General features: G+C 47.8%; 1 protein-coding gene across 1 annotated transcript in view; it reads left to right on the forward strand.

Annotated features, from left to right (window-relative positions):
• Nucleotides 1–16,883, forward strand: part of dpysl5b (dihydropyrimidinase like 5b) — a 41,393-nt gene that overhangs the window by 3,589 nt on the left and 20,921 nt on the right. Inside the window, exon 2 of the mRNA XM_018743831.1 lies at nucleotides 5,269–5,533. Within this exon, the coding sequence (XP_018599347.1) occupies nucleotides 5,273–5,533 (261 nt within the window). The 5' untranslated portion in view covers nucleotides 5,269–5,272. The remainder of the gene's footprint in view (nucleotides 1–5,268; nucleotides 5,534–16,883) is intronic.

Here is a 16,883-nt window from a genome sequence, read left to right on the forward strand (position 1 = left end):
AGATTACGGGTACTTACCTAATACTGGAAGTCAAGAGGAAAAAAGCTGGAGTACCATTTGTTCCGAAAGTAAATTGTAGCGTATCGCACCAGACTCATGCCGCGTTCACATCGGCTCCTTTCCCACAGTTCCAATGCCTGATAGGTGTGTCAGATAATTATGGTTCTTCGTCACAGTGACCTCTGGGAGTTCGATCTGTTTTCATATGGAAGCATCCATTGTTCCAGCTTCAGCTCGGTGTGCCAAATCCTCACGTGTTCTTCCGTTGCCACGTCCGCATGGAATAAACGTCGGAAGATGCAACGTAAAAGAGCTCAGAACCCCTGTGCCTGGATCCAGGGTATAAAACAGTTCAGGTCATTCCGTAATGATCCAACATATGACTGTTCTCCCTTTCTCTTGTTAGAGAGCAGAGCTAATGCGGCACTACGTTCCCATGCTGGGCTATCATCTGCCATCCCATGATGCAGCATCTCATCCCTGCTGGGTGGGGTATCTTCCTCGATGACCTTGCTGCCATCTACATACCACGTGTTCCCCGCGGGTGGTTTGAAAACGGATGGTTTTCATCTCCATCCGACTGGTGTAAATTAGAGGAATTTTTCACGGCAGGATGGTGCCAAATTCCTGTAGGTCAGTTCCAGAACCTTGCCGACTCCGTACGACATCAGACCTGCGAAGTTCTGGCAGGACGTGGTGGCCCAGTAACCTGCTGGAATCGTGTTCTTTAGCACGCAGTTCAGTTTCTGTTTAGCACCACCTTGTAACTGGTGCCACCACCCTTGTGTGACATCACTGGAGCGGTTTGAGGTTTTGTGGACAGTGAATAACAGTACAATTGAAATTTAACTGGGACTTAATGCGTTTCTGTCAAATTCGCAGTGGCGAAGGTTCAAGGAGTGGGTAAAATTACTACTTTGCAGGAATACATTTATTTGTGGGAAACTTAGAGAGATGTAATAACACTCCTTTAAAACTGACCTGTTGGGTCTGATTCTGTTCTAGATACTTGTGGTGAACAGTCTCGTATTATATCTGTGAGATAATGGTTTTAAGCAACCTACATTCTTTTATAACTTCAGGAGCGGAGCTGTGTGGTTTCTGAAGACACGGCACATGTGTTTTGGTCGAAGGTGCCCGACGGACACACTTTTATTTGCCTCGTAGGTCAATTTTTTTCTCGGTAAACGCAGCGCATTTGTGCCGAAGGGCAAAAGAATTGTGGACCCAGTGCCAGTAAACGAGACCTGAAGTACAAATATAATATATCCAGCTGGGTGGGTAAGTAACTGTAGGTACGCACACACATCATCCGAACCGCTTGTCCCATACGTGGTCATGGGGAGCCGGAGCCTAGCCCGGCAACGCAGGGCATGGGGCTGGAGGGGACGCACCCCGGACGGGACGCCAGTCCATCACAAGGCACCCCAAGCGAGACTTGAACCCCAGACGCACCCGGGAGCAGGACCCGGTCCAACCCACCGCGCGCCACCACGCCCCCCCTAACTGTAGGTAGACTAACATTATAGGTCACTTTGGAGAAAAGCATCAGCTAAATGAATAAATGTAAATGTAAATATATTTGGGCATTTTAGGTTTTGGGTGAATGCCAACAGGTCTGGTCCATCCCAGGCCACGTACTGTAAGTTGGTAGGAGGCAGAACAATGACATGGGGTGGAGCTACACTTGATGTACAGGTCTTCGCTCCCCCACCCCCTCCCCCGTGCCACTTTGCACATCCAGTGACAGCCAGCTGTCTCTACTGAGACAATGAACACATGACATAAAGCAGCTGTTCAGAGCCTGGACACAAGTTGGAAGAAAGCTACTTTTTCTGTACCATGCAACATAAAGATGTTAAGTTTTTAAGGACAATGAATGAATGAAAATGAGACATTAAAGGGCAAGCTGGAAATTATTTTGTTACAAACATTATAAAATATTTTCATGTTATTATCATGCATAAAACTGCCTTTTGGGTATTCATTTTAAGTAACAATTTTTGTTTGGGAACCATTTTTTTTAATTACTTTTTATTAAGCCCATGTGAAATTATGGTATTTCATCCCCTCACACTGGGAATTCACTCACAGGGTACTTTCATGGAATTAACTGACCCCATTATGAAAGGACTGAGTGTATTTATTTTATGATATATTCCATCAGAATTTTCTCTTAAAGTCATGGTGCAGTATTTACATTTCAGCTAATACAGTCAAATGCATCTCGCTATCATTCCGTTTCCTTTATGTTTTGAATGGCTTGAAACTTTAATAAGCTCATGCTCTAGGTGTTCAAAATCCGATGCGGTGTCAGCTTTAGGTCGACGCTTTGGTTAAGAGCGCTCATAGTTCTAAACCCTTAGTCCTCCTTCAGCCCTTTTCATCTTATCCACTTGTGGTTATTATAATTATTGTAATTAACAGTAGCCCATCTGTACCCATAATCTGGATATTCTTTCAGCCATATAGAATGGATTGCTTGGATAATAATATCCATAGCATTAAGACAGGAGAAAGAGATTATTGACAGCGTAAAGAGACTTCTTCCTAATAACGACCGTTTCTGAAGATTTTCCATGTCTTCTTGCTATATGTAGGGATGAATGGGCAGAGTGCAACGTTGCTGCAGCGGGGACCGGAGACTGAGGTTTTCCCCTCATGAATGGTCCCTGTCACACACAGCTCAGACAGGAGGTTTCATTGTCTTTTTGCCTCTCCGCCCAGTGGACCGAAAACACTCTCACATTCCCTCCATCTTCTTCTTCGTGTTCCAGCCACGGATCGTTCGTCTGCCGTTCCGTCGCTGTCGCACCTCGGGGAAACTGTGCCGCAATTAGTCACACGATCAATAAATTAAATGGGGGAGAGCTCTCGGGAGTTGAGTTACACAAAACAGTGATGACACGTTGCGTGCTGTGCATAACCGTCGATGACATGCATTTGGGTTTTATTTAACTTCATGTGTGATGTAAGATTAACGTGAATTACAGAAGTCTTTGTATATCAGAGCTTGCTTATTTGCATTTATTAATTTAGCAGATGTTTTTCTCCAAAGCGATGTACATCTCGTAGAAAATACCATGCGTGCATTACATAGCAGAAAGGGAGACATAGATGCAGACGCGTGATTCTTAACTTCACTTAGTTTTTCTTTCCACCATGTGAACCAATGTTCATCACATGAGTAGGTGCATAAAACTTTATCAGAATATTGACAGTTCCTGTTTACCTTCCTAGTAATTTTTTTTTTAAAGATAGATATAAACATTTATATTATATTACAGGAGTAGTTGCGTAAAGCTTTATCTGGGCATGATCTTAAAGTTATAGTGCATGAACATTTACACCTTACATGAACTTAAGAGATCCTGGGCAAAGTGAGTCTGGAAGAGGTGAGTTTTCAGACCCTTCTTGAATGTAGACAGAGTTTCAGCAGTTCTGAGTGGGAGGGGGAGGTCGTTCCACCACAACGGAGCCAGAACCGAGAACCTCCGCGCTTTACCCTTCGTGCGTGAGACCACCGGTCGAGCAGATGTGGAAGAGCGTAGCAGTCTGGTTGGCGTGTAGCAAATGATCAAGTCTTGTAAATAGCTGAGAGCAGCTCTATTGATGCATTTGTAGGCCATACCAGGGTCTTAAATTTGATCCGGGCAGCTATGGGAAGCCAGTGCAGAGAAATGAGTAGAGGAGATACATGGGAATGCATCGGCAAGTCGAACAAAACTCGGGCAGCAGCGTTCTGTAGAAGCTGCAGAGGTTTGATGGCAGTAGCAGGAAGGCCACGCAGGAGAGAGTCGCAGTAGTCCAGACGGGATGTCACCGCGGCCTGGACAAATAGCTGGGCGGAGTCAGTTGTGAGGTAAGGACGGATCCTACGAATATTATGCAGGATGTATCTGCAGGACCGGGTTGTGGCTTCGATGTGCCGAAAGAAAGATAGACTTGAGTCGACGGTCACTCCCAGACTCTTAGCCGAGGAGGTTGGCAGAAACTAAGAAAGTGAATTGTCCAGTTTGATCAAAAGATCATGACGGGAAGAGAAGCCAGATGGGAGGTGTAGGATCTCTGTTTTGGAGAGATGGAGTTGTAGGTGGTGATCGGACCTCCGCGCAGAGGTGTCCGACGGACAGGCAGCGACGCGCGTGGAATTCTTATGCCGCCCGCTGTTTGAGGACGTTGTCAATTAATGAAGTTTGTGAGCCGTTGGCTCTGCACGTTCATTGTTGTGAATTACATTAACATATTTCACACCCGCCTCCCAGAAAGAGCTCAGTACGATACGGTACCATACCGCGTACAGCGCAATACTATCTAGCGGCGCGGCTTGGCGCTTTTCGGTGGCCGTCATCGCACAACCTTCAGCCAGTTTCGCATTGATGGGTGAGAGCTTTTCTTTTCGCCACAAAGGATCCATTGAGATCGCTGTGTTTGGCAATGAAGTAACTTCCATCGGAGAAAGAAAATAATGAAACTCTGCTCAGATTTATGCTGGCGTCATTAGCACGTTTCAACCTCGTCTTAAACACAGATGTTCAGACGTTCGCATTTCGACTGAATGCATTTGTGAGAAAAATGGCCTCTTTCCCTGACACTTTTTTTTTTTTCCTTTTTTCCTACAGCTCGGTATAATGACATATGTTGCCATATTGTAATTACGGTTGAGCCTTTTCAGCTCTGACCTAAAATTTCTACTTTAAAAATTTGCATTACATTAATCAACTGCTGTTTTTATACTATTGTGCCTGGGCACAAGAAGACAAAGATCTCTTCTGTCCTGCTACTTTCATGTGTCTTTAAATAATTGATTACTCTTCTGCTCTTGTAAATTATTTAGTATACACTGTAAAAGAAATTTTGGTAAAGGTCCAGTTTTTTTTTTGCCTTTTTACTCTCTGATTCATTTTTGGATCTTAGGTTCATCAGCTTTATTTACTGCTGAGTATCTCTGTGCCGTGGTATGGACTCATAGCATAGCTTCTAATACGGCGCCTTGGTCAGTAAAGCAAATCGCTGTCCGGTTTCGTTCGTTCCTGGAGCCAATAATTCTGCGCAGCTCCCCTGAACTGTTTGTAGTTCCTTTCTAAGATCACGTTCCTTCCTTTGTCTTGTAACTATTGCCAAATAAATCTCTAAACGTACAGAATGTAAACTGCCCCCAGCTTGCATTATTGGATGGACTCAATAATCTGTGTTCACGAGCTGGAGAAGGTGAGCCTCAACGCTCTTCTGAGCGGGAGAGGTCATACCGTGTCCTTCTCCCCGCAGGACGATGGCTGCTAACTCGGCGACGGTGCGCATCCTGATCAAGGGTGGGAAGGTGGTGAACGACGACTTCACCCACGAGGCGGACGTGTACATTGAGAACGGGATCATTCAGCAGGTGGGCCGGGAGCTGATGATCCCCGGCGGGGCCAAGGTCATCGATGCCACGGGCAAGCTGGTGATCCCCGGGGGCATCGACACCAGCGCGCACCTGCAGCAGAGCTTCATGAACGCCACCTCCGTGGATGACTTCTACAGCGGCACCAAGGTAGAGTGAAAAGGCCCATATGCGGTGGCTCCTATAACCGCTGTGGTGCACCTTAAAAAGATCTCACTCCGCGATGACTGGCGTCAGGTTATCGTACCTAACCGCGTACCTGCAGAAATACGAGGTCTGTCCGCTATCATTTTTTAAATGTTTCCGCTCTGATGTTCTTCAGCTGCCGAGCAGTGACCCAAATGCGACAACTCGGCACATCCTTGGCACCGTGTCGGGAACTCGTGCCGTGACACGATCCGCGTTGTTTGTGTCGGAGTTTACCGTAGCCGGACGTCAAACGCCCGTTCCTGCGCTCTCGACGGGGTCAGATGTGTCGCTCGCGCAACGAGGCCGAAGCGGCGAACGCTTCGGCAGCTGTGCCGCGAGGCACACGCGGCACGCACGGAATGCGACCGCAGCTGTCGGTGAGTCGCGGGCTTTGCATCCTCGCCCTTGTGGCTGTGGCTTGTGAAGCGCAGGGGTGGGTGAAAGTAGTTCCCACCGGCGCTACTGAACGTGGGATCCCCTTCCAGCACGGCCTAATGAATGCCTCGCCTCGTCCGAGATGGGCCAAGTTTCCAGCTCACTCCGTTTTTTCCTGGCTCTGGAGAAGAAGAAGCAGGAAGTTGAGCCCATAAGTTCAGCTTTCGCACATATTGTTCTCATCTGCTCGGTAGAGAGCCCTTGTGGATAAATTCCCTCTCCAAGATTTTCGGGTTATTTTTATACACTAACCTTTTCATAATAGTGCCCTTTTATGCAGTGCCCTTTCAACCAGAATTTTTAGCTTCGTATTTTTTGGAAATGGAAATAGGTGATGAAATATTACTGGATCCTAATCTGAAGCTAATGTGAGTTTCATCTCCTAAAATGGTTTCATAAGTCTATTCAACCGTGTTTATTGATGTCTCCACTGTGCTGATAATGTCGTGTGGAAAAACTTTGGTGTTTCGAATGAGGAAAGTTCATTTTGAAAGCCAAAAAAGACTTGGGAAATAAGATCAACACTTACATTTGTCTGAGATACATGTTCAGCTGCAGTGGTTTGGCTTTTAAATTTGGCGGTTTCATTTCACGGTAGCTCTGCACACTGGACTTACCGTGTTTCTCCTTTGCTGACCTCCCCACACATGGGAACGTGCACGGGGTTCAAATGGGGTTCGAAGGTTCGAAGGTTTTGTTCCATTCTTATGGAAATCCTCGCATAGACGGTGGTGGGGATGCCTTAAGATGTTCGCTGACTGACTTTTTCAACAAAGAGACCCATAGCAAATAATTAGTGAAATGCAACACATTAGATGTATCGAAGGCGTATTTCTAAATCGGGAAGACGGAACAGAGCACACGCCGGTCAGCGATGTTGAAAGCTCGTACAAAGCTGTCTGCTGGCAGCATTGATTGCTCTGCTTTCTGTGGGTTCACCCGAAGACCTGCTGTTCTGAGAGGGAGCGCTTCTGGTGATTTTAATGCCCCGACTGAGAAATTTCACCCCCTGGACAAGCACAGCAGGCCAGCTCCTTTTGGATTTAGGCAGTCTAAACAATGGGGCTGGGTGCATCCTGGCCTTGGGGGATGGGGTGACGGAGACACAAAGGAAAATCGATCCTTCCGGAGTTTCTCAGCCTGAGAACGTCCCTGTCCAAGGGGAGCGGGGCGAGGTCCTGCCATCTGCGGCCCTTCGGCCCCAGGGTCCCCTTCTGCCCCCGGTGGGTTGGGCCTCCTCTCTGTGTGAGAGCGAGGAGGCGGAGCCGCTGGGGGTTATCAAGAGCTGCTGCTGGATTCACTTTCCAACCTACACATTGTTTGGTTACACAACTAACCACCAGAGAAATTACAGTCAGTGGGAGACAAACCTTTACATGTGGTCTCTTGTGGAACCACACACACATTTTCAGAACCACTTGTCCCATACAGGGTCATGGGGAACCAGAGCCCACCCAGCAACACAGGGCATAAGGCCGGAGGGGGAGGGGACACACCCAGGACGGGACGCCAGTCCGTCACAAGGCACCCCAAGCGGGACTCGAACCCCAGACCCACCGGAGAGCAGGACTGCGGTCCAACCCACCGCACCACCATACCCCTCTTGTGGAACCAGAAACATGCAAAAAAACAAAAGAAAACCCAGATTAATGCCAGTTCTGCAGAAATCGACGCCATAAAAACACGTATGGTCAGTTCAAGTTGGTGGAAAAAAAACCGATCCGTGTGCAGATGTTGCCGAGCCTCCCCTGCTCCGAAAGCAGCTTGCGATGGATGGTCTCGGATCGCTTTGGCCACATTAATCCTGGCTCGCTTTTTGCGTTGCGTTCTCGTGCGCGTTTCTTTCACTGAAGACGTTTGCTTAGCATTGATTTTTCGTTGTGTCAATAAAGGTGCATTTTACCCAGCTGAGGGGGAATCATTCTCGTTGACATAGATTTGTTCCGAGTGGGTTTGGGGATTTTCAAAAGATGCCTGAACGGATTATTAAAAATGAGAGGAGACCTCACGGGTGGAGCGTTTCAGCAGCGAGAGCGCTTTGTGACGGCCTCGGGTGTGGCTCTACTCTTGAGAATGGTGCTTTGCTCCATTGCTGTCATTGATCTTCCACATGTACGGGTGTACGAAAACGGCCTTCGCCGAGCACTCGTCCGCACCACTGTAGGTGCGTTCTGCATATTGGCAGTCCTTGGCTCGTTTAAGGCAACTGGGCGAGCGGGTCTACACTTTCAGAAGTGGCCTTCGATAAACCCTTCTTGAGGAAGAGGACTGCGGTCATGGACGCAAAGCCGGTGACAAGAGTCACGACCTTCCTTCCCTGAGCACGACAGAGGCACGGGGTTGTGTTGAAATTGCAACGAAGGTGGTATCCATGTGGCTGCTAGGCGCCGCCTCTGAGGACACAAGGCACATTGTGTCTTCACCCCCATCTCTGTCTGGTGAGCACAGAGGCTGTAGTAGATTATTGTCTGTTTCCATGGTAACTGTGCTGCAGCAGAGATGGCCCGTTTTTTCAGTCGCGCCATTGTGCCGAGAACAATGATAGTTAAACACGGGGCCCTGGATTGCGAGGCCCCGGCCAAGTCCGTCACACGGTCAGCTGCCAGTCGAGAACCTTCCAGCGCGTCATAGGATTGTTTATTGTGGTGTTATAAAATGTTTCACTGATTAAAACCTCTCTCCATCTTACCAGTTGAACTGATTGATAAATTTGATTGTTTTTTTATTTCCCCTGAATTCAAGAACTGTTTTCTGGCAAGAGTTATTCCAGAAGTCGGCGCGAACTGCTATGCAGCTCACAGACACGTTTATTTAAGCAGGCTCTTTGGGAGGGGCCTTTTATTTCCTTACACTATACACATTTCCATCCAGCTGCAGGACGCTGACGTGTGACTCCACCGAACACAGACTGAAGAGCCAGTTTATTCTGACATGTCACTAGCAGCTTTGATCTTCTCCAAGGAGGGTAAGAGGGCCTCTCCCAGGATGCCGTAGTGCGCTGCGAAAGAGTCGTGATCCGAGGGATGCTGAGGGCGGAAGCGGTTCACGCGCACAGTGCTGTCAGGAAGCGGCTGACCTGACTTTTTGCCAACGTGTCACTGACAGTCTCGTTCTCCATGTTTCATTCCCTTTTTCCTCCAAGCTGTCTCGGTCCTCTAACACTTTTTGACTCCTCGGTGTGACATCTTACATAACTTCTCAATAATATCACGTGGATTTAGTGGGCATGCTGTCATACAACCTCTTTCTTATTTGTTTTTTTTTTATTAAAATTGCGTTTACTTCATGTTGTGTTGGATTATACAGAGAATAATAACAATACAACTGATTTCATTGCTAAATGGAATTGTATAGAAAAAATCTGCAGTGACTCTTGATACATTTTATGCTTTAAAAGCTAGAAACAGCTGGTAGCATAGTTGTTAGACCTACTGCCTTTGGACCTAAAGGTTGCAGGTTTGATCCCCTTCCCTAGTTGTAGTACCCTTATGCAAGGTACCCACCCTGAATTGCTACAGTAAAATAATCCAGCTGTGTAAGTGGGTAAATAATTGTAGGTAAGCTAACATTGCAAGTTGCTTTAGAGAGAAGCCTCAGCTAAAGGTAGTAGTATTTTGATTCTGACTACTATAAAATATTATAAACTGAAAGACATTAACAAAGAATCCCCATGGAGCTCTGAGGTGATCAGTTTTGAAAAAATATAAAAATATGACCGTAAGCAGTAAGCTCTTAAGTGCTTCAAACCTTGCGCTCAAAGTGGGCTTGCTGGGTAAGTGCTGTTGAGTCGAATTTCACTCTTGGCGACCACCCGTGTGGTTTTCATGGTAAAATGCCATTGCCTTCTTCCAAACGTTTGGATTACGAAAACGGAGAGAACACGCCTACTCCACACACCCCGAGAGCCAAAGTCAAACCTATGTCAACTGTGCAGCTCAGGAACTGCGAGACCCGAATGGAACCCATTATGCCATATGAATTAAAAGCACAAAGAATATACATTAGCATTTGTTTCATAATTATCATGACTAGTACAATTGATTCGAAATACCAAAGATCAGCTTGATTAGTGGTAAATGACTCACCGCCCGCTATGCCTCGCTTTTCCAATAACGTTCAGCGGAAACCCCTGGTCATCACAGAGAAAGTTTATGTAACACGCTCTCTGCGCTTGTGTAATCGTGTAAAAACGTGCAGATTATCTATTGATGCGCATTCTCATTTTAGAGGTGATTGTCTATGATTGTCTGCTTACTTTTTAGACTGATGTATGGGTGGCAGTTCATTGTCTACTTTGAGTATTTTTACATTCGTGTTTATATTATGGCATCTTGCTGCAGCACTGTGGTAGACTTTAACATAACCATAGATTGTTCAAATGCCAGTGTTATCTAATTACACGTCTAGTTGATGCTGACTGTATTATCAGATGGGTTGGTACTGTATTCTGTAGGTTTGCCATCTGCCATGGCAAGGATAGTTTCCTTGTCTGCGCTGCAATCATCAAATATATGTAATCCCGTGAATAGTACTGCTACCAGCCCATTTTTAATCAACCACTTCACTGTGAGCTCTTTAGTGTGGGGATGCCTGTCTTTAACTCTTTAAACCGAGGCCGGTGAATAGCCGTCTTTGTGGGTGGCGCATATTGTTCCATAATGCCGAATCTCCGACCTGGTCACGAAAGAGCTTGAAGCCGTGGAGTACTGACACGATAATTAGGATTCTTCTAATAGATGTATCGGTATTATTTATTTGCAAGATTTAATCTTCTATTGGGGTGGGGCGCGGTGGCATGGCGTGGCGTGACAGGTTTGGCCAGGTCCTGCTCTCTGGTGGGTCTGGGATTCGAGTCCCGCTTGGGGTGCCCTGCGACGGACTGGTGTCCCGTCCTGGGTGTCCCCCCCCCCCCCCCCCCAAGCCTTGCTCCCTGTGTTGCCTGGTTAGGCTCCAGCTCACTGCGACCCTGCTGGGGACAAGTGGTTTCAGACAGTGTGTGTGTGTGTGTGTGTGTGTGTGTGATTCTTCTATAGTATCAACTATTAGGGCACTTCATCATCTTCACTAAACTCAGCAGATTAAGTGATGTTGCCCTTGAAGTGATGCCTAAATGGTGATGCCATGGTCAAGCACAGTGAGAACTGTAACTAGCGCATTTACTCTGGTTTTTGTGTGGTGCGCTGCTGTGATGTACTGCATTGCTATATATGAGCGTTTCTTACTGACGCTCGTCACTTTTTCAAAGCATTCAACATTTGCAGCATTTCACGATGGAACGAAAGGTGTCATTTGGCACTCGGAATATACAAGCGTGGTCTGACATTCATGAGCACTCTCGTGACTTGGCTGAATAAACGTCAAATGCGTCGTTTTTCGGGATGACCGAAGACAGACAGCGAGCACAGGGGGGCGTGACACGGAGAAGAAAAAAGAGCGACCTTTTCTCTGTGTGAGGGCCTGGGGCCCCTGGGAAACGTGCAGCCTGACTCTCAATATCTCACTACAGGAGATACTGATTACTGTTTGCAGCTTACAGAGAGTCAGATACTGTGCCAGTGGATGTCCCTATGCCGTAGGCTGCCCGGTCGGACCGCGGGGGTCACCGGGCTTCACGGAGGCCTTGCGGTCACGCTCGTGCCCTCATGCGCATTTGGTAATTTCATGCAAAATGTATGAGTGCTTCTTCTGCTTCGCCTGTTTCCTTTCTCATAACAGCGCACGCTTTCCATAAATACTCATGCTCCTAATTAATGCCAGGAAGGGGAGACATGCGGTGAGTAACGCTGTCATTCCAGAGCAGGAGACATGCAACCTATGAATTCCAGCTGTCGCTATCGATTGGATGAAAGGATTCTCCTTGAGGGGTGCAGTTGCGCCCCCCCACCATAGTTCAACGGAAAATGCATTTTAATGATGTGGACCTGCATGTAGCGGTGAGGATGAGCCAGGAGAGCTGAAGAGATTGAGGTCGATGTCTTTGTCCCCCTGAACGGTGAAACCGGACGCTCCTGGATTTGCGAGTGAAAAGCGCCGTCTGACCGCGCCTTGCTGCCGAGCTCTGAGAGTGGCCACCAAGGTGTTGGAGGTGACAAAATGTGGCAAAAGGCCATTTGGTCACCCACATAAACTGCTGCACTGCTTCTCAGTGGACGGGGGGATGCTTAAGGGGGTGAATTCCCGTAGTGGCGCCGAAGGACGTGAATACGTGTAACCTGAACGTTGCTGGGTTGAGTTCCAAAAAGCTTCGGCCTCAGCGGCTCCGGTGATCCAAGCATCCGGCTGTTGAAGTGCACATCACTCTAATAAGTGTATTTCTCTCTCTCTTCAGTGCAGACCAAGCATTCATAAACTTGTGGTGAAGCCGCCAAAGAGAATGTGTGCATCAGTGCAAGGGATGCAGAGCAGATAGTCGTCTTTTCGCCCCATCTCCTCTTTTCATTTAACGGGCACTTTTCTCCAAAGTGACTTACAGCGTTAAGCTATTTTCAATCATTTACCCATTTATACAGCTGGGTAATTTTACTGGAGCAATTTAGGGTAAGTACCTTGCTCAAGGGTACTACAGCTGGAGGTGGGATTCAAACCTACTACAGCTCGAACCACTATGCTAGCAGGTGCCCCATGAACTTCTTCTTCATACAGATGGAAGGACTTTGGGATGGGTTTCCAACAGGGAGGTTAGACAGTTATTTAAAAGAACCAACCAACCAACCGACCAACCAGCCTGCCAGCGTCTGCCTGCTTGTCCCGAGCGGGATCACGGCGAGTCGGAGCCTAACCGGCCACACAGAACACAAGGCTGGAGGGGGAGGGGACACACCCAGGATGGGGCGCTAGTCCATTGCAAGGCACCCCATGTAGGACTCGAACTCCAGACCCACCAAAGAGCAGGCGCTGGCCGAACCTGCTATGCCACCGCGCCTCCCTGTTAAAGTAAGACAGCACTGCAGTTTTTTTCTTTTTTTTCCAGTCCTTTGGAAAATCGTTAGATATTTTCTGTCCCTCACTAATGAAGGAACAGAAATAACTGTACCGGCTAAATATAGCTCCGTAGCATCACTGTGTACAGTTTTGTTACCTCTTATTTCTTAGCTGTCCTCCACTGACCCCCAGTGACAAGACTGATGTTCCCTGTATCCTAATTCTTCCAGAGACAGTCCCTAAATAAAGATCCATTCTCACAGCTTCTTAAGCACCACCACCCACCCCCCACCCCGTCCTCTTACTGCGTCTGCCAGCAAATGAGACCAGAGCTCCCTTGGGGGTTCCAGACCACACCTTCCGTGTGGATGGACAGTCTGTCTCTTCTCAGCAGTTAGATCAGGAGGAAAGAAACAACCTATTTACATTCATTTAAAAGCTCTCAGTATGTTCAGTACCACATTTCAGTAGCTGTGCTCCATAAACTCGTATCTAACGTTGGTTCATATAGAGGACAGAAACAAACTGCACTTAAGAACCGCACGTCGCCATCTGCGTCTCTCTTCCTTTCTGTTAATGTCACGAACACACTGTATTTTCTGTGAGATGTACCTCGCTTTGGAGAAAAGCGTCTGCTAAATGAATGAAAGTAAATGCGGATATTTTGCTAATAATACGGTGGTAGAATAAAAGCCTCATCAAACAAACAAGCCACACTTTAATGAGTGTTTTTCTGCTGCTTAGAAAAAAAAATGCATCCCCCAATGCATAAGTGCAAATGTAATTTGTGAAAAATGCAAACTTTACCAGAATTAATAGGTCACTTTGTGTCCACGTGAATTGGATAAGTTTCATACGTTCTTCAGGGGTCACCAATATTCCATTTATTGTAGCTTCCTCTGGACTGACTACACTGTTTATAATGTTATGTTTGAGTTGTATGTGTCTGCTATTAATTTTGTGGAAAATCTTAAAGGAACAGTGCCGGAGGGCCGCTCAACATGAATGTGCTGGTGCCGATGATGATCCCGAGCGCTCAGTTATGAACGAAAATCTTTTTGGGAGGAGAGCTAAAAATGACTTTCGGTATATACAGCTCATTTGTAGCTCAACTCGGCATACTTTTAGAACAAAATTACTGACATTTTCTCTCATTAAGGAAAGGAAGCTTCCAGAACATCTTTGTTTAATGACGTGTCAGATGATTCCACGATTATTTGGATCATATATGCGTGTCATTTGAGCCCTGAGCAGTTTCTGCAGTGGTGTGTGTACTTACTGCACACCGTGTCCCCAGTGGCTCAGTCAGCCTCCCATCAGTAATATTAACATGTGAATGGAAACCACAGAAGCTTCACATCCTTAAGTAGCATAAAATGTGATAATTAGGCAATGGTCCTGGATAAGACCAGGCAGTTTCATAGTTAATGCAAAACCTCATTGTCACTTAGCAGAGTTCTTTGGAAATCCATCCATCCATCCGTCTGTCAGTCTGTCTCTCCATCCATCCATCCATCCATCCATCCGTCTGTCAGTCTGTCTCTCCATCCAACCATCCATCCATCCATCCATCTGTCAGTCTCTCCATCCATCCATCCACCCATCCATCCATCCATCTGTCTCTCCATCCATCCATCCATCCATCCGTCTGTCAGTCTGTCTCTCCACCCATCCATCCATCCAATTTCAATAACCACTTGTCCTGAGCTGGGCCCTAGCGATCCAGAACATATCCCAGAAGCACTGGGAACTATAGACTGTGGGATGGGGGGCACCTTGGAAGGGACCCCAGTCCATCACAGAGAATCTGTTAGAAATGTCGCTCCAAAAAAGGTGATAGACTACAGGCCTGCTCTTCACTCATTAGTCCATAACTATCTGCTTTTGTGTAGTTTCCCAGTGTCTGGTCTGAGCACCTTATGTTGAACTGTCAAGAAGCACACATGACATAATTTGGACCCATTCTTGCAGTGAGCACATTGAAGATCATCAAGTTCTGTGTTTCATAATGTCTCATGCATTCTTAAGTACAGTTAGTTTGTTTCTTTCCGCCATATGAACCAATGTACCTCACACGAGTAGGTGCATAAAGGTTTATCCCAATATCGGCGGTTCCTAATCACGTGCAGCCAGGGGAAGGACACGCTCACCACGGCTCTGTCATCGGCAATGCCAGCGTCTACCTTGACTTGATCTCACACTGCAGTGCAGGTGCGGCAGATGGCGTACGCGTCTGTAACCGTGGACGGTGTCACAAAGTGTCCTACACTTGTTGGCAACGTGTGATCAGACAGAATCATCTGGACTTCGCAGACAGGCGCTTAATCTCTAATGAAATATGAGTACAAAAGAGGAGGTTGCATCTGCTCTGCTATGTTGTGTGTGTGAGCAGGTGGCCTGATTTCAAGCAGGGATTTTGGGATTTCAGGTTTGAATTTAGGCTCTAAAAACACATCTCTTTAGGGCTCACTTTTCCCCCGATTGTCCTATGCGCTCGGCAAACATGTACCGTGTTGTTATAAAAAAAACTCTACGTGCAGCTAGTCGTGTATTGCGCCCTTCCGCATGAACATCTTCCCTTCTGTTGGCGCGATGCACTTCTGGTGTTGTTCTCTGAGACGTACCTGGCTTTGGAGGAATCATTTATTCTAAATGAATAAATGTAATATGAATTGATTTTTCGGTCCTGTAGGACCATGCCATGGGTACAGTGGACACTCCCGGAGCTCCCTCTGGTCCGGCACTTATACGATTTCCGTGGGGCAGGTTGGGGTGAAGAAGCAAACTCTGCATCCTGTAATGGTGGAGCCGTCCGCTCCGTCTCTGTGGGACTGTGTGCTTGTAGGGAGCGCTGCCGCTGCGTAGGTGTTAATGGAGGAGAGAGTGCATGCGTGAGCACATGTCTCGGTGCACTGTGGTGAAGATGCACTGGGTGTGCCTAGCGTGAGCGGCACGCACCACGTACTCCTCGTCTATTGGGGGCCGTGCTATTGTGGAATATGGAGGGGGTGGGGCAGCGTGGGCTGAAAATGCCTGTTGGGAATTAGTGCACGTTGCTATGGTTACGTGGAGCTCTTTCCCTCCAGTGTACACCCTCACATAAAGATCCATTTTTGTCATTAAGTCACATCTAGGCAGCTCTCTCAGCTGCGATCCGGCCTGCACCCCGCTCGTAGCGATGTGTGGACGCGCTCGGCCGGTCCAGAACGACCTGGGCGAGCTCTTCTGTAGGGCCTTGCGTGAACGTCCATCCGGAACAAGGCCCTGACTGGAGCAATGAGATGGCAGCTGCTTTGCTGAAAGAGCCGGTGGCAGAGACAAGGGGTGCTTCGCAACACATTAGTGTTGAAATCCGCCTGAAACATCCCTCCCCGTGCGGCCCGTACGTGGCAGCAGATATGAGCGCAAAAGATCCCCAAGGATCGACGGGAGCGAGAAGAATGAGCCGCTGCATCGATGAGCGGCGGAGGTTTCGAGGCGAGAAGCTCCAGTGGCTTGTTGCATTACCGTCATCGCATGCGGCTCATGGTGCTGCTTGACGCGCAACCCCCCGCCCCACGGTCATCCTGCTCCGGCACGACAGGGAGCCGGGGCGAGCCGAGCCCAGCCGCCCGTCAAGGGCCGTCAAGGCCCGTCAAGGGCCGTCAAGGGCCGTCAAGGCCCATCAAGGCCCCGCAGGCTGACAGGTGAGGAGGCAGGAAAGAGGACCTGAACGCGCGTGCTCACAGACTGACACGAGTAGCTTAACCTTATCCCCGAGAGCCCAGCACAGAGACTAGAAGATGAGAACGTGGCCCTGAAAGCAAAGCGGGGAAGAAGACCCTGAAGGCCTATTTATAGCTACTCTCCTGACAGCTATGGTTCAGCAAAAAGTCCTCCTGTGATCCTGCATATCGGCATGAAGCACTCCTGCAGAATCACACCCCGAAGAATCGCTCCTCCTTTCATCTTCTGC

This window comes from Scleropages formosus, chromosome 1, assembly GCF_900964775.1.
Source record: "Scleropages formosus chromosome 1, fSclFor1.1, whole genome shotgun sequence".
NCBI classification, from domain to species: domain Eukaryota; kingdom Metazoa; phylum Chordata; class Actinopteri; order Osteoglossiformes; family Osteoglossidae; genus Scleropages; species Scleropages formosus.